This window comes from Leuresthes tenuis, unplaced genomic scaffold, assembly GCF_036924035.1.
Source record: "Leuresthes tenuis unplaced genomic scaffold, fLeuTen1.0.hap1 SCAF_22, whole genome shotgun sequence".
NCBI classification, from domain to species: domain Eukaryota; kingdom Metazoa; phylum Chordata; class Actinopteri; order Atheriniformes; family Atherinopsidae; genus Leuresthes; species Leuresthes tenuis.
Genome location: NW_027325376.1, coordinates 11,547,574 through 11,570,408, shown reverse-complemented (window position 1 = coordinate 11,570,408; position 22,835 = coordinate 11,547,574). Strand labels below are relative to the sequence as shown.

At 41.2% G+C, this 22,835-nt stretch overlaps 2 protein-coding genes and 1 long non-coding RNA gene across 4 annotated transcripts; 2 read left to right on the top strand and 1 right to left on the bottom strand.

Annotated features, from left to right (window-relative positions):
* The first annotated feature begins 620 nt into the window (after positions 1-620).
* On the top strand, positions 621-3,450 carry nagk (N-acetylglucosamine kinase). The gene is made up of 10 exons (XM_072376859.1): positions 621-698; positions 1,125-1,209; positions 1,330-1,428; positions 1,514-1,655; positions 2,016-2,126; positions 2,214-2,326; positions 2,409-2,496; positions 2,589-2,686; positions 2,771-2,849; positions 2,962-3,450. Exons 1-10 carry the CDS (start codon positions 670-672, stop codon positions 3,162-3,164), a joined length of 1,047 nt encoding a protein of 348 aa, XP_072232960.1. The 5' UTR covers positions 621-669; the 3' UTR covers positions 3,165-3,450.
* Positions 3,451-5,547: 2,097 nt separating this feature from the next.
* Positions 5,548-6,106, top strand: LOC140282207 (uncharacterized). Its single transcript, XR_011909822.1, has 3 exons — positions 5,548-5,705; positions 5,793-5,876; positions 5,978-6,106. It is a non-coding gene; the product is annotated as an uncharacterized lncRNA (long non-coding RNA).
* Positions 6,107-11,072: 4,966 nt separating this feature from the next.
* Positions 11,073-22,812, bottom strand: paip2b (poly(A) binding protein interacting protein 2B). Of its 2 annotated transcripts, none has more exons than XM_072376009.1 (4): positions 22,558-22,812; positions 13,917-14,083; positions 13,262-13,444; positions 11,073-13,157 (listed from the first exon to the last, which is right to left on the bottom strand). In XM_072376009.1, the coding sequence occupies exons 2-4, from the start codon at positions 14,070-14,072 to the stop codon at positions 13,101-13,103; spliced, it is 396 nt and encodes a 131-aa protein (XP_072232110.1). In that variant the 5' UTR covers positions 14,073-14,083; positions 22,558-22,812; the 3' UTR covers positions 11,073-13,100. The 2 variants fall into 2 exon arrangements, with proteins under 2 accessions (XP_072232110.1, XP_072232109.1); XM_072376008.1 differs by lacking the exon at positions 22,558-22,812 and adding an exon at positions 18,161-18,319.
* Positions 22,813-22,835: the final 23 nt, after the last annotated feature.

Genomic DNA, 22,835 nt, shown 5'->3' with positions numbered 1-22,835 from the left:
ACAATGCATTTTCAACATCACAAGATGTTTTTTTAGGGGGTGAGGGGTGTTTATTTGGTGGTTGACCTCTGTTTAATCATAGCGAAGGATCAGAAATCTCTACAGTTAAAATGTCGTTATCGTTTTGATCGTATTTTAGCTTTCTTTTTTTTTGGGGGGGGGGGGGGGGTGTCATAACATAACGGTTGCTGTCACACTATTTATTTCTTGATGAAAAACCAGAGTGATATGATTATCGAGATTTGCCTCTTATTTGATGTTCCTGACAGTTATTGACATGCCTTATAAGTTAAAGTAATTGGACAGATATCAAAAGATCTTTTAGGATCTGTGCATATCGAGCGGATTCGTAAAACATCGACCTCTGTGCCAAAGACGCAGATTAATAACGATACTGTATGTATATTTTCGTCTGTTATTGTGACGTGTATTTTACTTGTTTACTTGACCAATTTACTTATTAACTGAGCTTGCTGTATTTTGTTTTATTTTCTGTGAGTTTGTTCTATTTTAATAATCTACCGCTTTGGTATATTTATGGGAAGAGCATGTTTTTTGGTAAACACGCGGCTGCCATCTATTGGTAATTAACCAGAATTGCAGGTTAGAGCTCAGTTGCAGCTCTCGCGAGATCAGAACCGGTTCTGGAACCAAAACAGGAACTGAGAAATGGCATCAGTGTACGGAGGAATAGAAGGGTAAGAATGAGTTAAAATATACAGGAAAATATTGATTTTTCATAAATAAGAAGTTTAGGTTTGTGTGTATTGTGGCGATTGTACATGTTTTTGAGGTTGGCATTTAGAAGCTAAAACTACACCATAAGACTTTTTCTACGTGGAAGCTTTGGGTGTGTAACTCGTGATCAACTCTCGTACCGCCCATTATTACTGTCAGTTAAGTTCGCTCTGTGAGAAACTATTTAAAAATGGATAAAAATATTAAACTTTTGGGGGCTTCTTGAACAACTGTAATGTTACTGTCTCAATTACATATATATGTACTTATATGTCAGAGATATATCACAGACAAAATGAAGAAGTGTTTCTGTAGGGGATCTTATCATCTCTGCTGGTTACTGACTTTGTGCATTCATTTCTGTTTCTCTTTTGTCCTTCATCCAGTGGAGGGACCCACTCCAAAGCAGTTTTGTTGTCAGGCGATGGGAAGTTACTGGCAGAGACGGTGGGGCCGTGCACCAACCACTGGGTGAGCAACAGAAGTGGTGATAGAAACAGTGGGTGTCATAAGAGGGAAATATGGGGGCAGAATGTTTTAGTAGACAGCATTCAAAGGATCTTTTTTTTTTTGTCTGTTTGTGTTACACAGCTGATTGGAGTTGACAAATGCATTGAAACCATCAACGATATGGTCCAGAGAGCCAAGAACCAGGCGGGACTTGATCAAAAGACACCAATCCGCTCTCTGGTCAGTCCAACCGTGTGGCGTGTGTCCATTTTTTTGCTCTTTAAAATGATGCCAAGTCTAATATCTGATGTGTGTTTGTGTGAAGGGCATGTCTCTGAGTGGAGGTGAGCAGAAGGATGCCATCGCCAAACTTATTGCTCTTATGAGGGAACGTTTCCCCAGTCTTAGCGAACACTACTTCATCACCACCGATGCCATTGGTGCCATGGCAACGGCCAGCGATCGGGGTAACTTGTCATATCTTTGTGCTACAGTCAGTCCTTAACAGAAAGCTCGTGAAAGGTTTTATGCTTTATTTAGTCTTGAAAATATTTATTCAAATATTTAATCAAAGGTATTTTACCTGTAGTTAAATACTGATAATATTTAATAATAATGATAATGCAGATCAGGTGTTGTATTATTCTACACTTATATATGAAAGCTGCTCATAGTTACTGGTACAGTTAAAGGTTGACGCTTCGTACTTTCCCCCCCCTAGGCGTGTCTGTATAAGAGGAAGGCCGTGGTTCACATCTTACTCGACTTTACGACTCAGTGAGATCAGTGGGCTCATTTTTTATTACCTGTTTCTCTTGTCTTTTCAGGAGGTGTGGTCCTCATATCAGGAACTGGCTCTAACTGCAAGTTAGTCCATCCTGACGGCTCTCAGATTGGCTGCGGAGGCTGGGGTCACATGATGGGTGATGAAGGCTCAGGTAACCATGGTGCTTTAAATTAATAATTGATAGCTTTATGTCGTTGTGAGATGAACTCTTTGAGGAAGTTTTTTTTCTATCTCTCAGCGTTCTGGACTGCTCATTTGGCGGTGAAGACGGTGTTTGATGCCAGAGACAACCTGGTCGCTCCACCTCATGACATCACCTATGTTAGGAAAGCCATGGAGGAGTACTTCCAGGTCAGACAGCGGACGTGCTTTTGCTTACAGACTGATATGTTTTGATGTGGTCACTCAGAGTCAAAAACTCTATTCATCTCAGGTGACAGATCTGATGGGCATGCTGCCACACCTCTACACAAACTTCCAGAAGTCCCACTTTGCTGGTTTTTGCAAAAAACTGGCTGAAGGTAGGTAACACATCACTTCCTCGCTTTTTTTTTTTTTTTTAGAGACTAAAAGTGTGGCAACTAGGCAAGTTACGCATGTTCACTTTTTTAAGGTGCAGAAGCCGGGGATGCTCTCTGTCAGTATGTGTTCGCTCAGGCTGGCAGAGTCCTGGCAAAACATGTCGAAGCCATCTTACCTGCAGTACAGGAGGTACAGCGCACATGCCAGCTGATGCTTTCGTTCATTTGTTAAGAACCATGGACTCAAATGTTTCGTTTGTTCCTTTCTTGCCAGCCTTTATTAAGTGGGGAGCTTGGCCTGCCCATCCTGTGTGTGGGCTCAGTGTGGAAGAGCTGGTCTCTCTTGAAGCCAGGTCAGTATCCCTGTGGCTGCAAACCAACAACCACGCCTTTTCTGTCATTGGGGGACAGAAGGTGCAGCAGAAGAAAAGCCAGGATAAAGACCTCTTCTCTGTTTCTCTCCAGGGTTCACCGAGGTCCTGCATAAAGCTGCATCGTCGGACACGTTTAAGGGCCATTTCCGTGGCTACAGCCTCCTGATGTTGCAGCAGTCCTCAGCCCTCGGAGGCGCCATTCTCGGGGCTCAAATTTTAGGCCATGCCTTAAATATGGATTACGGAGCCAACGTAAAAGTCTTCTATCAACAAACCTTCAGCGGTAGCCAATAAAACAGAATACATTTCCAGTTTGTGATAATTAGGGGATCAAAACGCTTATTATAATTGTAATCACTACGATAATGACTATGTAACAGTGGCGATGCACGTGATCTGATTTCACTCCTGATGGGTGGGTGAATATGTTTAACAATCAGCAGTTTTAAATACTGCTTGGCAGCTTCTGTGACTGGAGTGTTGCTTTGAATTTCAATGAACTTTTCAAATGCTTTTTTTTTGCACTTTTGAACACTTCCAAATGATGAAAACATAAATATGCTGGTGATTTTGCAGAAAATTTGGCACGGCTGTTAATGCTTTGACCCCTCAACACCTCTTAAAGATTCAGTTAAGCAGCAGTGTCACAGCTTACAGGCTGTTTTGCAGTGAGCTATCACAGTTCAATAAGGAGAGACCTTTGGAAGTAAAGAGCAATATTTACCGATGTACTCGATGTCCAGTGGTAAATTCATTTGTGAAAATTAGACTGTCAGGATCCTAGAGTCCTTAGAGAAGTGGAAAGACGTACACTTTGAAAGGCTTGAGTCACAAATGAGTTTTTTTTTGTTTTTTTAGAAAAGTCTCATTGACTTAGCAAAACAGATGGGAATATTTGAATATGAGGCATCTTAAAGGCAATTTCTAGTCACCACTGGTTGTTCATTTTATGCAACACACAATATTGAACCATTGCATTTACATTAGCAAGATGTTGTTACTATAAACGTGATGACTTAGTCCCAGTATGTCAGTTAAATTGCCAGTGTTTCATGTAAACTGCACGTAAATATTAGGGTCCAAATGAGGGGGAAAATAAGCAGGCTGTAGTGGTTAATCCATTTAAGTCGATTTCTGTTGGGACTGCCCTTCTATAATTGCTCCATAGGTATGGTAGAAAAAGGCAGGTCAAAAAGTGCAGAAGGCTTTGCATCAATAGTCCCTGTAGAATATATAGATTTAACTGTAAACAGTGTGATAAACATTCCACTGGATCTCACACAGAGATGCTGGACAGACACCTCTGTTCAGCTGTAACGCTGTGATGGTGCACTGAGATTACTCTGCCAAGGAGGAATCACAAACCATGTTTCGGCCGGCTCCTTATGCGGTAAATGCATTGTCTTTACTGGTTTTACACGCCTTTGAGTTGAATTATGCAACTTGTTGATCTTGTTTTTTTTTTGTTTTTTTTAATATGTTTTGAATTGAAATTAGAAGGTTTAAGCAGTCAAGAGAATGATTGGAGCAAATAAACTGAATAATTGTATAGAAAATCTTTTTTGTTTGTTTGTTAAATCTAACAATATAATTAACCAACTCCTCACAGGATGGTGACTCTTGTTGTTAGCGGCGTTTTAAGCCTGCATTAACGACGCTTTTCCACTTGGTGGCAGCACAAATCCCTTCTGAAGATTGTAGTACCGTTTAATACCTGATAGTAGATATGGAGGCACGGTTGGGAAAGATTTAACCAGCATTGTCCCTCATATGCAGCTGTCTTTCTGGCCACTATCGGGATTATAAATTCAATAGTTACCGTCCTTTGGGCGCCATCCATTAATGTAGCGTTTTCTTGTCATTTTAACATCCAAACGGTCGAATACATTGCTAGCTTAACGGGTTATTGCTAATGCTAATGCTAAACACGCAGATAGCGTGATGAATTTAATCTTTGAAGGGCCTTGTTTCACACGTCATTTTAGAAATTTCATTAAAGAAATACATTGAAATGTTCCAAGTTTACATCATGTAGCAAAATCTGAAAGATCCACTTTCTTTGTCCTGAAATGTGCTAATTATACATATATATATATTTTTAAAATGTTGCAGTAGTTTCAAAGCTTAAATTAGGAAATGTTTTGGGAAAGGTACTAAATGCACCAATTGTATTACCAAAGCCAGAACAAAAATCATCTGTTCATCAGAAAAATGATAGATGATGGTGTCATACATGGTAAGGTACTGAATGGTGATGATATGCCTTAGAGGTTTTGAGGAATTTAAGATAACATTTCCGCTGGAAGAGAAAATAAAACCAAAAAATAAAAAAAAAAACTGAATGTTTTGCCAGACTATGACAGCAAATGTCCAGATGTTCAAGCTTAAATAGTTAACAGTAAGATGTACTTTTAGCACACTCTCAGATGTTACTGTAGAAATAAAGTGACAGTGCTTCTTGTGGTTTTTTACCTGTATTAAATCATTTGTTTCAGATAATACTGTATAGAATTAATGTGCTTTTACTTAAGCAGCATTTTTAATTTGTGTTTGCAGGTGGTCTGTTTTGTCTTTTGTTATTTTCTCTTATAAATAAAAGATAAGGGCTCATCCTGTAAGACTGCTTGCCTCTACAGCCAACTTCACACGGTGAATTCCTGTAGTCAAACTATGTTCAAATACCTGCTTTTGTGCCCTCAGGGTGAGGGCCTGTGTACTTCAGAGCGATTTACCACCACCTACAGCAGTGACTTTAAACCCATAACAGAACGCCAGTCACAGCTGAAACCCAGAACTGAAGCCCTGTCTGGCCCTGCAGTCATCAGCCCATCGCAGGTCGGGTGGATTATTTGGTGTAAAGGCTGACAGATTGTTCTGGAGACAGATTTGTTTTCTTCGTTACTGGCTGTGTTGTTTTTGTAGGCTGACCGTGAAACTTGGCCCGTGTTTTTTCAACACTTCTACAAGACGACCAACAATGCGTTCGGCTCAACTGTTGGCTCACAGGTGAAACAACTCGCGCATTCCCCTGGAAAAATGCGTTTATTTCAATCCGTTTTCCAGTTACCACTGGCAGCACAGCCCTTACGCTCTGTACTGTCTCCCAGCCTCCCTCTGGTTGCCTCTCCCCTGCCTTCTTGCCCTCATTTGGCAGCCTGACTCCCTCCTTCTCCATGGCAGTCGGGGGTGCTGGCTCTACACTCAAAGATGCCAGGAAGAAGGGAGTGACTTTTGCCAGGGAGGAGGATGAAGGTCAGGGGTGCTATATTTGTCGTGAAAAGGTTATTGAAGTCTCTCTGAGGCAGACACAAGTTCAGAGTTGAGCTAGCAGGTGTTGACACATTCAACAAGTTTTCCTCTGTTGACAGCTGTTGTGTTGAAGCAGCTGGAGTCAAAAGTGGAGCCACAGTGGAAGACTGATGTTCACTACGAGGAAGGTGAGATGGCTGTTTTTTCCTCCAGTACTTATGTGCTCTTGAGATCCAAGAAAAAACCCAACTCTTATCTCTATAGCAACCAGAATGGCTCAAAGTTGTGATACGCATTTAATATGTTTCCAATCCCACTTTCAGGTGTGATTCTGATGTCACCGTATGGTGGTCTGACCTGCTGTCAAGATCTCCTGAGATCTCTCCCCGGAGAAGTCAGACCACAGCACCAGCTCAACCCTCCAGTGACCTCGTGTCCCATTTTCACATCGATCCATAACCAAGGTGACGCCATTGTCTCTGACGCACTCATTCGTTCCAAGACGCAGACCGAAACGGTCCTTTGCAGCGAGAAAAGAAAGCAAGCAAAATTTACTCTTGTGAGGTCGAGATTCGAACAAGGCCGAGTACAATTAGGGATAGTTGACTAAATTGATGAAATCATCAAAAATCTTCAAGCGGTGAACAAAAACCTGCTAAGAAATGATGGATTGTGAACAGAGGAGGTAAGAGTGAAGAAGGCATACTACCAGAAAACAAACTGGAGCAAATGTGAAATGCAGAATCATTCATAGTGCAAAAGAAACTTAAGAAGAAGACAAAACATAAAGAATTTCACACTAAAAAAAAAGGCAGCTAACTCAAGGGTTTAACCACTGTTGTGTTGACATATAACAGATCCCACTACTCACTTGAAAAGTTTTATCACAGAATAAGCGCTGTATTTTAGAACCTGCTTTGTAACTATTCCGATTAGATGCTGAAAACTTTGAGAACAGCACCTACTTGTGGGGCGTGAGCCCGGCTATTGGACTGCCGAGCGACACCTGCCTTCAGCCTAGCTCCAGCCGGTGCAGTTAGTAAGTCACAGGCACAAACATGGCCTTCTTCAACTCGTGCACGTGTTGATGTTGTGAAACCTTCTCCCCCCTTTTTCTCGTTCCCAGTTGTGCATGGGAAACTGAACATCCTGTTGGTGGCCGCTTTGAAACGCAAACATTGCCTTGTCACATCTGTCGGAGCAGAATCCAGCCTCTGGCTCGTGCACAAGTGCCCTACAACTGCACAGAGCCCAGCGGGAAGTCACCGCTCACAGAATACCAAACCTGCTATGCTGCCGAGGTAGAGATGGGAAAGACAGGGTGGCAAAGTCTCTGTGTGCATGGCTTTAATGTTCTCATACGTCTTCCATTCATCTTGTGTATCTCTGCACAGTGGGGCCAGCCGAAGAATCAGCAGAATTATCATCATCGTCCTCCTTGTCACAGGAATCCTCATCCGTCACTCTGAATTCCAACTTTCATTTCAATACACAGCTGAGAAAACAAGATTTGTTTGTCTTTTGTGCTCAACGTGACTAACGAGTAAGTTTCAAGTGCTACGTGGGAGTCTTAATATTAAAAAGCGCTGCGTTTTCCTCGCACCACTTGCCCTTTTCAGCTCGAGAAATGACAAATGTTTCCAAACCGAGAAAGAGGCCAAGGCTTTTGTCTGGGATTCTTAATTATCTCGCCCAAGGGTGCAAAAGCTGAGCGCAAGTCACAACAAAATGAGGATGCTTAAACGTGCACAGGGTAGGGGTGGAAGACATAAACTGATTCTGAACTGAAGTCAAAGGAACTTCACGAAGAATTTACTTTGACTTTTAATTCTTTGCAGACAGCATGAACTTTTCTGGCCTTCGACACATCCCCAAAGTAATTATGGCCATTGATTGATTTATTATAGCATTTTTTTTTTTTTTTGCAATGATGTCAACAGGTTATTGTAATTGTGATTCGAAACAAAGGCATCATCCATGAAAGGCTGAGTCTTGGAGGAGCAAAGATGGGCAGAGGATCTCCAGTCTGTCAACAAATATTACACTGTTTGAAAATGATGTCCAACAAAGAATGCTTTGAAAGGGATTTGCATGTCTCTCCATCGGTATCATGAAACCGTTCACACAATCTCGAGGGATTTCAGAGTGTAAAGGACAAGGGTCCAAGTGTAAGTAGGACATTTATGTCATTTGATTCCTCAGATGTCACTGCGTCAAGAACTACCATTCATCAAGAGCTGATATAACCACATGGGCAGGGCATTACAGTGGGAAGCACTACTAAACAGAGTTACATTCATAAATGCCACTTAAAACTTCACTGTGTCAAAAAATGAGCCTCATGGCAACACTGTTCAGAGGTCATGTCGACTTCTTTGGACTCGGAGGCATCTGGGACGGACCATCACACAGTGGAATGTGTATTGTGGTCAGACTAGCCTGTATTGAGGATCTTTTTAGGAAGAAATGGACATTTTGTGCTCCATAGCAATGTTATGAACAACCAGTCTCTAAGCCAGGCTCTGTGATGGTACGAGGTTGTATCAGTGGTCTTAGTCAAGCTCATTTACACTTCTGTGAGGGCGGCATTGATTTAACTAAGATTTTAGCTGGCACGTGCTGCCTTCAGGACCACATCTTTTCCAGGGATGTCCATTTGTTTTGGCTGAGAAAGAACAGGGTACAGATACAGGACTGAGCCGCCTGCAGTCCTGACCTGGCCCATCAGACAATGTGTTGAAGACTTTGAAAGGAAGGATTCGACAACAACCCCAGTACACCTTTAGATGTGTTTGCAGGTGAAAATGAGGCAAAATATCACCAACGTGCTTCGTTCGCACTGCATCCTCAATGCTGGTGTGTATTTTAAGCGTAAGAATGAAAAGCAACATTTAAGAGGTAAAAGCTTAACTTCTCCATCTCTTTTGAAAGGCATTGCACAGCTGAAATGCCTAAATGGATGCGTTTTAATTTGAATGAAACTGAGTTAACGAGAAAGAAAAGATGAAATAAAAGTCACAGTGAAAGTCTAAAACACTGCACTTTGTTCTGTTTTTATTGTGCTTTCATCTCTTTCTGATTTGGAGGCGTAAAAAAAACTGATTCCTTTTTGAAAATCTAAGAAATGGATGACAGTCTTGAAGAAAGTACCAAGAAAAGGGACCTTTCTAGTTTATCTTGTAATTGTGTTTTGAAATAAGTCAGGTCCAGCGTGTTTTCGAACATCTGATAAGATTTTATAGCGTGAAAAAGGTGGCCTCCGAGCTTTTGATCACTTGTAGAGGTCAGCACAGCCTTCCCCTCTCTCCTTCTGGGGCCTCACCTGCTTCACGCTCTCTTCTTCTACACAGCACTGACATCATGTGGCCCCCTAATAAAATCCCTACAGCGTACATCATGACGTGTGCAGGTTTTCCCACCTATGGGCACCTATTAGCATTCTCAACCTCCTTGTGTTTATAGGTGAAAGGCATTCACAGGCAGGCTGCGTTCACATCTGCCTTTACAGGTCTTGGCAGGTAGGTCGACTGCAGTTTTAGGCCCCGATGCTGAAAGGCTGTCTAGGTTTTTATGAAACTCAGACGGCAGTTCCTCAAGTTGGTAATAAAAACGGTCTGTGGTTTTATCCTGATTCTCCTATTAAAGGAGATGTTTGCAATGCTTTCAGTGAACAAAAGGAAAGTGAGTTTGGCCTTTTTAAAGGAATGTACTGTGTATCTAAATAATTAGGAAGCTTCTCAGCAAAAAAAGATCTTTGCCCAACTCTCCTGGTCTCAGTTTCAGGGTAAATGTGACAAAACCAAATTAATACATTTTTCAACATCTCTAAATAGATACATAGGGGTCAAAATAGCCACCCTTCTTATCCAATAGCTGCCGTGAATCCTTCACATTATGTCCATGTTCATGACCAAACTTTCACTGAAGCGGCAACAGCAGCATCCCAAAAAGCTCTGGAAACAGGTCCCTCACTGTCAGCCTGTCAGAAGAATTTAAATCAGCTTGTTATTTCACCATCTTTGCCCCAAGACTTCTTCTAGAAACCGTTGATGGGTTTGGGAGGTAATATCCTGTCAGTGGTTTTAAAAAAAAAAAAAAAAAAAAGGGTCCATCTCATAACTTCCTTCTTGGCATTTTGATATTTAAAGAGCTCATCACACCCATTTTTAACTTAATACTTTTCCTCTGAATACGTGAAGGTTACAGTTGTGACATAAGGCAGCAACGAAGGATAATGGGTTCCTGGCAGCTTCCATCCATCAGATCAGCTGTACCCTCTTCATCTTACATAGGAACAGAGGGACTGGGGACTATTCCAGGCAGGACAGAATCGGGCAAAAACACAAAATTATTCAGACAGGTATGTCTTTAACCTGCAGGAAGAAATCCATGTTAAAAGACAGCCGATCAGCAGGTTCAAATTCTGGAGTCTTCTGGCAGAAGCAAGCCTCTGCACCACCATCTTCCTGAATTATATAAAGACAGAATCACTCAAAAGTCATTTAACCCCACGAGTCTTTTCTAGATTATTTTGTATTAGAAGAGTTTTTCCTTCTTTTCTTTAGTGTCCCATTATAAAAGATGCAAGATGAGTTAAAGAACACACCAACAACTCTTCTAACTTTGGTAATTTTCAACATTTTCCTTCTCGTTCCACAGTCAAGTCGAATTTTTCTTTTTTCTCTCAACGGTGCCGATTACCAAATGCCCTCTGAAACTATAACTTGGTTCAATGAGTTGGACGAACCCAAATCGAGTTTAGCCCCCACTTGCAACAACATTTAACAGTTCATTTGTAAGTCGCTTTGGATAAAAGCGTCTGCTAAATACATAAACATAAAACAGTTCCTACCAAACTCTGCAGACACAATTTGCCAGCAGCCGTTTCTCGGATGTGAATCTCACCAACAAAATGTGTACATTCAACCACAAAACCACGCTGACCAGACTGCATTTGTCTTTAGCATCTTTATTCATCTTTTTTCATTATTTTTATTTGTATTGAAATTTATACTCTGTGTCTTCTGAACTTTTTTTTTTTTTTTTTTCCTTTTTAAAACAGCTTCTGTCACCGAACTCAAAAAAAAAAACAAAAACAAAAAAAATCACCAAAAAGGATTTCGTGTTGTACAATCCACCTGGCAGACATTCCTATTAGCTTCTTCCAGGGTGCCGTTCAAACAGCCGTGGTCCAACACTGTGCGAGGAAGCTCCTCTTCTCGCTGAGACTTCACCCCCCGTCTCTGCTGCACCGTTTAGGAAGCGCGCTGAAAATCCAGAAAAGCAGCAAGGGTGGACAGAAGTGCTACTTGTCAGATGGCAAATTCAGCGCGCAAACACCAGGAGAAGTCCAATTCAATATTGCTGCTGTTTATGACCAGTTGCATGAAGATCAGAAGATTTTGACAATACTGCCTCTGCTTACCCCCCTTTTCTTTTTTTTTTAAGCCAACATGACTGAGGTTAAGTAAGGAAAGAAGAAGAAAAAAAAAAAAAAAAAAAACTAGAGAGGGACGCTTCAGGAGAAGCCAGACTACATAGATTTATGGTTTAAAATGAGAGCTTCCTCGAAAGGAAAAAAAAAAAAAAAAGTACATCCTCAGATGGGACAAGAACGGAACGGAGGCAATACTGTCCACCACATGCTTCATACTGCGTTAATCTGACACCCTCTTCTTTGCACCGTTTCCTCCGACAAACAACTGATGGACACCACAGGCAACTGTAACCAGTGGAGACAACAAGGAAGGGAAAAAACAAACAAAAAAAAGCCTCATCCTCCAAAACATTAAGTGGAAGGGAGGGGAAAGAGAAGAAAAAAAAACTGCGAGGAGAGGTTATTTGAAAACCTGATCTGAATACGGAAACTTGATCTTGTGTTGAACAAACCAGGCTGTTCCAGCAGAAAGAGGCAGTGACTGCATTCCAAACCAAACACTTGCACCTGTAACAAAGCTGAACGCTTTAGAGATCCAAACTGAACTAAAAGTATGAAACTGTGAGCCAAAATGATAAAACTGAGTTTCCCAAACGTTGACCTTTCTGCTCACGTTTTGCTTATCAAACTTAACTTCATGCATGATTAAGATAATCACCGCCTCTGTTCTTATACACTGGACATAAGATAAACCCGGATTTCCACATAAATTGGGAAAATAATAAATTCTTATCCACGCTTACATCTGTCCACGTCTGTTATGTTCACTTTAAATGAAATGCCAAGGAGGGAGGGTGGGTGGGCGGGGTCAGCATTTGGTTTGGAACGGAGTCGCTGCGGTTACAAATAACAAACCCGCATCTTTAGATGCGCAAGATGCTGTGATGTCACAGGACGTTCATGACATCGCAGGAGAAACTATTTGAATGACCGGTGACTTTACAGAGCAGCGGCAGAAACCCAATCAAGTCCCCTGAATGTTAGTCCCCCTCTGACCTCACCGTCACAGAAACCCCTCAACCTGCTGCTGCTGATGTTCTCCCCAATTTGAAAGTATACAAATTAACATGTTTGTCAAAAATAAATTTAATCTTTAAACTTTTTGGATTGAAGTTTTTTGTCCTGGCATCACTCCTGGGTAGCTGCCTCAAGTTCCAAGGAAGCTTCAGTGAGATCCGCGTGCTCTGTAAACGTCAACCGTGTGACCTGAAATGCGATGCTGCGCTAGCGCCTGCAGTAAGGGGCGGTGCTGGTACCACGCCCCTCCCCACCCCTGCTCCCAATGTCCCTCAGTTTACAAGAAACAAACAGGAAATAAAAAGATTAAAAGAGAAAGGAAAAAAAAAGAAAAAAAAAAAGAAATCCCCCCACCCCCCAACCGGGCCTGTCAGCACGCCACTGACTTCAAGTGTGTGGCTGTGTGTGTGTGTGCGTGCGTGTACAAGAATCAGTGTGTGCGCGGACAAGGCCGCGAGAGTCTCTGAGAATATGTGAGGACTGGTGTGTGTGTGCGTGTGGAGGCTCCATGGGGGTGAGGGGGACTCCTAGTATTTCTTCCCTGGGACAAACTCCTTTGCTTCGGGATTCAAGATGCTCTTCCTCTGCAGAAGTAGACAGGAAACATGAAAACCAATCCTTTAAAACCAAACTGACCATTCATCTTGAAGAAGAAAACTCTTGGGACATTTGAGGTGTCCCGACTCACCGCCACTTCCTCCAGGTTGCTGTGGTGATCGCTGACCGACAGGCCGTTGAGCTGCTGCTGCAGCTGCCCCACTCCCTGGTTGTTGAGGTCACGCGAAGGGATGAACCAATCCTGGTCCTCCTCTTCCAGCATTTCCTGGAAACAGCGCTCCAAGAACTCCTGCTCCAACAGCTCTTCTTCCACCTGAAGGAAAAAAATTAAAACAATTCCGATTTTACTGAATAACCAATCAGGAACATCCTCAGTCCAACTCTGGCCGGCGACTTTTGTTTCATCTCAACTTTTATATGGACAACCTGTTCATCCCTGTAACTGTGACCAAAATAAGTACTGAGGGGGATCATCCGATTTCCCCACCATCTAAACAATACAACAGTTTCTAAAGGACTGCAAACCATTTCACTACTGAACATTTTATATAGTCCAATCAAGCTTTTGATGTTTGTAAAGAATCCACAAAAAAAAGATTTCCTCCAGATGAGTTTTTCCAAAATAACCTTAAACTTGAAGGATTTGAGGTCGAGACAAAAGGATGATAGGGGAGAAGGAGGAGAAAACACCAACTCTCGTTGAACCGTTCTTAAAAAACTGAATTAATCAACTATAAACATTAAAAAGGACTGTTTTGGGTGGCACTGGCAGTATGTGCACATACCTGTCTGTTATACTCCTCCTCATTCTCCATCCACATGTACTCAGCAAATGGGTTGGTGTCCGTGCTTTCTCCTGCATGCCCATTGGCCACTGGCTCCTTTCCTTCCTTTCCTGGAGCCCCGCCTCCTGGTGTCTTGGCCACCTCTGGACCGCTCATCTCAGCCGGTTCTGCATGACAATACAATTACAGACGAGGGTTACTGCTGGCGCTCATTTGATTGTTTTTAGTTCAGCTCTAAACTTTAAAAAAAAGTCAGACGACGTGTGCTTGGTATTCTTCATTTCTTGAAGCCACTTAAAAAGCTGGACTCTAATCCATCTGACTCACCTACAGCTGGTTCTTATCAGCCGTCAAATTTACACGGTCCCATTTCAAACAAAGCTTTCAGGGCCGGATCCAAGACGAACAAGTGATCAGCGCCTCGTTTGCGGTTTGATTACAGCCGGAAACCCAAACAACGTTACTAGTAATGTAAAGAGAAAGTAAGAGCTGGACTGATACTGCTCAGCGCATCGATGCAAGTCAACGCGGCTCTTCCTTATCTAAAAATATTCTGCCTGCGCACAAATAAACCTGAAGGATAAGAAAAATTCTTTGGCGTTCCATGTTTACAGTCAATAGTTTTCCTAGATTGGGGAAAATGCAGAGCTGCAGTAAACAGCAAGTGTTGCACACAGGCACCTGTTAGAAATCAGTTTTTGCCAATAAATAGAGGAACTACAGAACCATCAACTTCAATCTAATTTCTCTTCTGTAGAAGAGCTACAAAGCTGGAAAAGGCAGGGATTAAAATAAGAATAAGAAGAGGCTCCTCAGACATTCATGGGTCAAAACACACCGCTGCGCAATAAGATTTACAACAGACCATTTTCATTCATATGCTGAAAGAGGATTTCATTTTACATGTGCATGCAAAGAAACGCTCCAGCGGTTTGCCAATGCAACATTTGTGAGTTCACTGTTCAGCATGCAGATGTCAACACATGATGCAATCAAGGCAAACACAGTGAGTCATCATAAGTAATTGTGCGACGTGTTGTAATGCAGAAGCAACGGCCCGACACACGCCTGTCCCGTGGCTTTCAGATGCCTTCAAGAGTCACCAAAGGTCAGAAAAACCCACAAAAAAAAAGTAGTAGGTAGCTGTCAACAAAACCAACAATATTTTCACAGTCTCTCAGCTCAGCCAAGAAAGAATAGAGAAGCAGGAGAGTAAATGTCTTCAGTGACTGGGAAAATCTGTAGAGAAAGTGAAAAAGAAACACTCCGACTAAACATCTAGTTCCCCAAATGCCAACACTGCCCTCAGGAGGAAAGCCCCCAACTTTAATATTACATTCCCATCTAAATTTAAAATGCAATCCTAAAATTTTGGCAAGATCACAGAAATACAGTCACACTTGCCCTGAAAATAAATAGTGTGTATCCTTGCGGTTACTTTCAGCTTTTCTCTGCACTGATTGCATTTGGACCACATCCAAACCAAAAGGAATTCCTACAACAACGCAAAACCAAACTTTTCCCTCCCCTCCTTTTTAATATATAAATAACTGTCACGACAGGAAAAACCACCCACTAAAGTAATAGATCTGTAATACAGAGATGCTGATAAAGACTTATTTTTTTATTTAAATATAGCTTGGGTTGTTAAATATGACAATGACAGCTAAATGTTCAGGTTAAAAAAAAAAAAAAACTTAAAAAAAAACCTTATTTACTCAAAGAAAATAGCGACGAGAGTAGATATGATCAGTGGTGTAATTATGATTCTGCTATAAATAGTTTGGGGGGGAAAATATTTAATTAAACATGCCCACAATAATGACATAACCCCCCTGATTGCCAGCCAACTGCATCAGACTCATGACTCAACTGTGGCCTCTCAGTGGGGGGTGGGGGTGCTCTCAACAGCTCCAGGGTCAGACACATACAGCGTTGTTGCGATGTTTAATGGTCAAGGACCGACTTGTGCACCTAATCAGAAACCTTGAAATGCCCCGCTTCTAAAAATCTGAGCAAAATGTTTCTTTCTCGTGGCGTTCCTGTGCCGCTCGATGTTTCAGGATCAACATGTGCAAGCAGAGTACGACCGGAGGCAGAGCGCTACGTTCCTCACAGCGGCTGCACAGACATACCGTTTGAGAGGAGCTCCAATAAACGCGTGTGATCTAAGCAGGTTAACAGAGTAAGAAGAGCGGTGTTGGTTTGTGTCTGTGGACAACCATAAAGAAGTCTGATTGTCCGTTATTGATTTACACGAGCTGTAATCTACAAAAGAGGAATAAAAACAAAACAAGTGAAAAGAGTCAAAGGGACAGGCTTGAAGCACAATCAGGTTTGAAGCTTGTGCCAGCCGTTCAAATTAATCTTTACAACCATCTACAACGTTTTATGGAACAGGGAAGGCTTCAGATTAGATGCTCTTAAATAAATGACACCAAGGGGGAAAAATAATAAGGTCACACAAGGTCATTTAAAAGGTCTTTGTGGTAACGACTTGTGCAAAAATTCTTAAGATTTATGAAACTATAAACACAGAACAATCACTAAGAGAAATAACTTGACTGGATTTCCATTCAAAATGTCTGAAATGTCTCAGGAAACCTGCACTCAGGTGAGCCTGGATAAAGAAAAGGACGAATGGAGAGAAGTGTACAATGATGTACAACACATGTCGCACTTCAGATGATCTTGTTGCATAACCATGTGCTGGTCACCATGTAATATTTAGTTAGCAAAGCCCAAACATGTGCATCATCTGTGCCTGCAGACAGAGGGCCATCTGATCAAACTAAGTGGTGAAAGATAAATAAAAAAAATTTAAAAAAAAGGTAAGATTCTGTTCTGTAGGAAGCACACGTAGATGGTATGAAAATAGGGAGGGGTTGTTAAAAAAAAAAAAAAAAAGTGGGAATATTTCCCATACCAAACCTTCCATTCAATGTGTTAATATGCTGAGGAGGCCACGCCTCTCACAGGAAAAAGAAGAAAAAAAGAATGCATAAATAAATGCTAATCTGTCCAATTTTGTGGCTTTTTAAGATTTCTCACAATAAGCAGTTCATATTGAGTCAATACAATTTCAAATCTAGTTTCTAACTGATGCTAATCTTTAATCAACTACTTAAGTTTGAGGTGCGGCTGAAAAATCATTAGGAAAACTTGCCCATTTCTTTTTGGTTGGGTGTTTCCTAACAAATCTCTTTGGTGACGTACTTGTACATCATTACTTAAACTTGACAAGTAATTTTGAATTTTTTCCAACATTTTGCAGGCTAAACCGTCAGAGGCAGACCATTTCAAATTGTTTAAAGAAAATGTCCCTGACAATGCACACCAACAGTATGGCCTTACTTTGTAAACAGCTTAAAATCAATGGGATAATAATAATAATAATAATAATAATAATAATAATAATAATAATAATAATAATAATAATAATAATAATTAAAGCCTTGCTACTGGTACTATTTAAATTTGGGGGAGAAAAACCTTGTGAAACACATAAAAAATTCTCTTTTTTTCTTATCTTTTGAGAATCACATAACACTGTAGATGGGTGAGAAAACCCCTAAAAACTGATTGATTCAACTCGGAGAACCAGGAAGACAGGGGAAACAGTTGGTGTTCAAGACAAACTGTGCAGAATAATGCTCAAGATTAACAACTTCATAACTGCTTACATGATGTAACAGTTGTATGTAACAGGAGCTGTGTCGTCGTGGCTTACTATTTGCTAACGTCTTCACAAAGCTAACGGGCTAAACCCAGGTGTACAGGCCCACCTGAAGAGTCGGGAAAAGGATTGAATGGTTTACCCGAGGTAATGCTAAGTGGCTAGAGTGCTGTGGCTGCAAATAGACACAGGTAGCTGTGCTGTCAGTGAACGGGCCTAAGGTGATAGCTATCCCAGGAACAACAAAGGGTAGTGAGCTGGGGCTCAGAAAACTGTTTTTCTCATAGTCGTGAAGCCCAAAACGGACCCGTAACAAACAATGTATCAAATAAAAACCGACGTAGTAACCTATTGTCACTCGTAACCACACACCGTGGACAACCTGCGCTACTATTCAAATGTTTGAGGCCAAACAAAGTAGCTCCGCGACCAGTTAGCAAGCTGCTACAGCATGGCAGCATCCCTGAAGCAGGTCAACAAAACAAGCCTCCGCTCCGGGGATTAGAACAGCTTCACACACAAACACGGCGGGCCGTTTACATTCAAACTTTTTAAAGGTTAACGTTACCTGGCATGGTGCCGTTGTTGTTTGCCTCAAAGCGTAACCTTACACAAATTTTAGTGCACAACGAAGAGTGCGTCCTCGTCGTTTCCTCGGTGGTGATTTCTCAGTGCGGCGATGCAACGTAGCTCGAGTTAGCTAAATCCTGTTAGCCTCCGTGCTACCGTTAGAGAGCTAGGTCGGTCATGTGGTCTGGTGGGGCGTTCGCGGACTTTATAGCAACGTGGAAATGTCACGATTTTGTGATTGTAACCTAAGCGACCAGATAAATTGTTCGGATTTTATTGTTATGATTTGATTTTTTTATGCGAGGGATGTAGTTTTCTAATCACAGATTTTAGCCATTTGACTTTTACTGCATTTCTGATATGCAAATTAAGAATTTTGAACAGTAATTGAACAATAATCGTGTTTATTACTCACACTTGTTTTCACAGAAAGTGTGAAGAGCTATGTTTCATGTAATTCATTACAGTGGGAAATAAGTGATTGCTTTGAGCTCATCAAACCTGTTTTAAGATTGGAAAATATACTTAATTATATGACGAGTTGAACTGATAATATACATTTATCTTAATACTGACACTTGTGGTCAAGCAGCCTTATTTACAGCAATTCATTTTTCATTTAAAAACAGAAGAAAAATAAGAAACTGTCCAATGTGCCATTAAAACAGATGACAGAAACAGAACTGTAGCTGCATCACACCATCTGTTTGTATCCTACAAAGGTATTTCCAACCCACTCTCCCCAGAGGCTTCAAGTGCACGATTAAAAGATGAATCCTATCCTGAAAAAGATCCAACTCTGAAGCACTCTGAGCAGAAAAACACTTTAAATCATCGACCCTATTCCCACACGTTTATTCTTTAATGATTTCTGTTGAGAACTTTTCAAAAAAAAAAAAATGATTAAATCAACAGCAGGTATCCCGACAGTCTGAACTATATGTCATCTCTCTTTTATGGTTGGAAGCTCTTGGGTGTTCTTAATTACACTAATTGAGTGACTGACAACTGCTGACACTTTGACTGCCTGCAGCAAACAATTGCTGATCCTTTACCTCCAACGGTAATATCAAGTTGCAAAATGCCATGGTTTGTGAATGCTTAGACTCCACAGTTGACTGAAATAGTGCAAGGACAACATCTGAAAAGTTAACACTGAGAAATGGTGGAAATGGTGCTTTCTGTAAAATGTGTGCTCTCTTTGATGCTCAGAAACAAAACATTTAAAATAAATAAATGTCACGTCATGCTTAAAAAGACATGTTAAAATGTCTTGCAGCTAATTAAAATGGTTGACAACAGGTCAGCAACATGATTGGGTATAAAATGAGCTCCTCCGATCGTCTTTCGGAGGTAAAGAGAATAAGAAGAAAACTGCTTTGATCACCAAGCTCCGTTAAAACAGACAGGGGAGTGGAAAACTGACCTCTGGTCTGATGAGGCAAAATTTTGAAAATCTTTAAAAATATGCACACAACATCCTCCAGGATAGAAAGGAAATAGACTGTGTGGGTTATCATTAGAGTACAATTCAAAATCCAACATGAGTGGCGGTTCTGGGGTGCATTTATATACGTGGTACGGGTAACTTTGTGAGTCTGTGAGGCCAAAAACAAAAAGCTGAACGATATTTATAGATTTTGAAGCAACATAAGCTGCCGTCCTAGTGACGTACTTTTCATCTATCCATAACAGCCATTATCTTCAGCTTATCTGAGGTCAGGTCACAGAGGCAGCAGGTCCAGGAGGGAAACCCAGACATTCCTCTGCCCAGCACCACTCCCCAGCTACTCCTCAGGGATCCCGCGGCGTTCCCAGGGTAGAAAGGATGAGTTCTGGGTCTGCCCCGGGGCCTCTTCCAAACCTCCAAAGGGAGGCAACAAAGAGGCTTCCTAACCAGATGCTAACCACCTCAGCTGACTCCTTTTGATGCAGACTCTACCCCAGAGTTCCCTCTGGATGGCCGAGCTCCTCCCCCTATCCCCAAGGCTGAGCCCAGCCACCCTCTGAAGGAAACCCCTTCAGCCGCTAGTATCAACCCTATAATTCATTCCTCATATACATATATATCCTTAGATATTGTGACCTTAGGGAGGGTATGAACAAACATTTTTCAGTAAACTGATAATCACAAATATTAGTGAATGATAAACTGTCCTGCCTGCAGATCAGACTTGTCACTCACTGAATTATCATTTTAAGCAACAGAGGGTCCCAAGGGTCGACATCAATGTGCCTCGTTAAGAGATTTTCAGACCGAAACGGTGTGCAGAATGGGCGGAGTCTGCACACTTAGTGAAACTTTGGGAAAAGAGCTAATGCTAGATGTAGAGCTTGTTAAGCATGTCCCTCCTCCAAAAAATTCAATTAGAAAAGAGGAAAGTGTTTTTCAATGAACGAGAACATTTTAAAAAATGTCTCAGTTTCCACAGTGGATGCTTTGCATTTGTGCGATTTTTGTGCGATCAAACAAAGTTAAAGTGATTTGGAAATAACTGCTTTCCATTTCTATTTCAAATTGAAACAGCATTGCATCCCCACTCTTATGATTCAAATAAATACATTAAAGAAACAGCTGCTGTGACAGGAAATACATTTAAACCTGGATGGAACTTTTTAAAAATAGCAGCCATGAGTTGACCTTGAAAATGTGAAATTGTTTTTTTCGTTCAGCGACAACACATGAGGGTAAATATAGAAAACAACCTGTTTCGATTGATTAGTTTCAGTTTAGAAAGTCTCCGGGAACCACGAAAACTAGTGGCAACAAAGCACAGCGTGGCATCAAGTTGTTTCTTCCAACCAAACCAGAATTTTGATTAAAAAAAAAAAAATACAAGAGTGAAAATCAGCACATCACCTGTGGCACACGTTATCATTGAGATTACTTTAAACACAAATTTGTGCAATTGCTGCAGATAACGAATGGTTCCCAGGCTTTAGGCTGGAAGCTCCTTCAAGGACCAAAGATTTTACACAAATTATGTGGAGTTTGACAGACACTTCACTAAGCTTTCCTTCATCATCATGAAATACTATAAAGGTTTACCTGTTGTCCCTGTTTAAGCCAACTTTTTTTTCCTTTTTACAGTTGCAGCCTTTTATATGAGTTTTGAAATCTTTGGGAACCTCCCCTCCAGGGAAGATATTTAGAAACAAGGTTTGCGGTGTTGACATATTTACAACAAGGACAACATTAAAGACGCTTACATGACAGTAGACAAAATCGGTTATGGTGTTGGTCCAAAACCAGACTTTTAAAATACACTTTTACACTCTCCTCCTGCTTATAGACAGCAGGGGGAGGCCTATGCGTGCCACTGAGTTTGATGCTCCTTTAGAAGGAGCAGCAGAATCCCAAAAATCATTTACAGGATGTGTTATCTCTCCATCATGCTAGTTTCCATCTGCTGAATTAACAGCAGTGGATGCACAGCTTATCAGATGTCTTTATTTTGTATCCAAGTAAACACTTGTGCTTTCATCTAATTAAAATTATAAATAAATTAATCCGTTTAACATAACTACATCTGCATAATCCAACAACTCTGAATCACCAGACCTCCAATTAATGGGATACTTTGAGAACAAAGTGTCTGCAACACAAAAACCAAATCAAGTAAAACATGTACAATCCTCTGTGGCCCTGTGACTGTACAGCTATCTGTCATTGATGAGCTTGTGTTGTCTTGCTTGTATTTTTGTGTTCCCAAAAATTATTTTCAAGAATATCTACATATTCATGTACGCGTGGACTGGCCCTCGATCTGATTGGCAGACTTCAGCACTGCACGTCACGGCCACGGTTCTCTAAAAATCGGCGCCCGAAATGAGTACCTGAATGCAGCATGTGAACAAACATCCACCACACTCTTCCTCACTCCACTCCGACACACATGCCTGCGTGGCTTAGAGACTAAAAAACACCTCAGGCTATTTATATAAATTTATTTATAATATATAAATTTATATAAATAGGTTTTGATTTACTTTCAGAAGGATTAAACCTTTTAGATCAGTGCTGTTCAGTACAGTCTACTGTTCGCACCAATGTGTACAGCTATAGAAAAGATAATGATCTATCATTTAAAAAAAAGCATATTTTCAAATACTCGACGGGTTTTCAAAATGCTACAGTTCACCACAGTACAACTACTCTTAATAATGTTTAGCCTCTTGAGCTGTCTAACCACATTTCCCTGCGATCGATATTCATTCTCTCTTTCTCGACTAAACTGTGAGGCTGCCTACAGAGATGTATTCACATATAGACGCGAGGACATTAAACAGATTACCTTAGCTGCATTCCTTTGCTTTCTTTACGCTATACTCGTCTTGGTGCTTCATTGAAGCTAACAACCCTCTCTTTTCTGCACCAATAAGGAACATACTCACCGCTGAACTTCAAGTGCTAACAGGGAGGGGGGATCCGCAAGCCAGCTGTCGGAGGGCAAACCGCTGTTTTCCGGTCCAAATGTCACAAGAAGGCCACACTGCAACGAAATTCCTCCAGTTATCTTCGATATGCTGTATAAACACTAGTCTACTTGATCGGTTTGTTCGTGTTATTTGGTGAACACGGATAAATCCACTGTTTTTCTGCCTCAGCGTTGAGAGGGGAAAAAAACGGTGGGTCGTAGTCGCAGTTGTACAGCTGTACCCTTCAGTCATTG

Coding starts and splice junctions, on each gene's coding strand:
- nagk (XM_072376859.1), top strand. CDS start 670: ATGGCATCAGTGTACGGAGGAATAGAAGG. Junction 2,327..2,408: donor CCATGGAGGAGTACTTCCAG/GTCAGACAGCGG, acceptor TATTCATCTCAG/GTGACAGATCTGATGGGCAT. Junction 2,850..2,961: donor CTGGTCTCTCTTGAAGCCAG/GTCAGTATCCCT, acceptor GTTTCTCTCCAG/GGTTCACCGAGGTCCTGCAT.
- paip2b (XM_072376008.1), bottom strand. Junction 13,445..13,916: donor AGGAGGAGTATAACAGACAG/GTATGTGCACAT, acceptor TTTTTCCTTCAG/GTGGAAGAAGAGCTGTTGGA. Junction 13,158..13,261: donor GCAACCTGGAGGAAGTGGCG/GTGAGTCGGGAC, acceptor CTACTTCTGCAG/AGGAAGAGCATCTTGAATCC.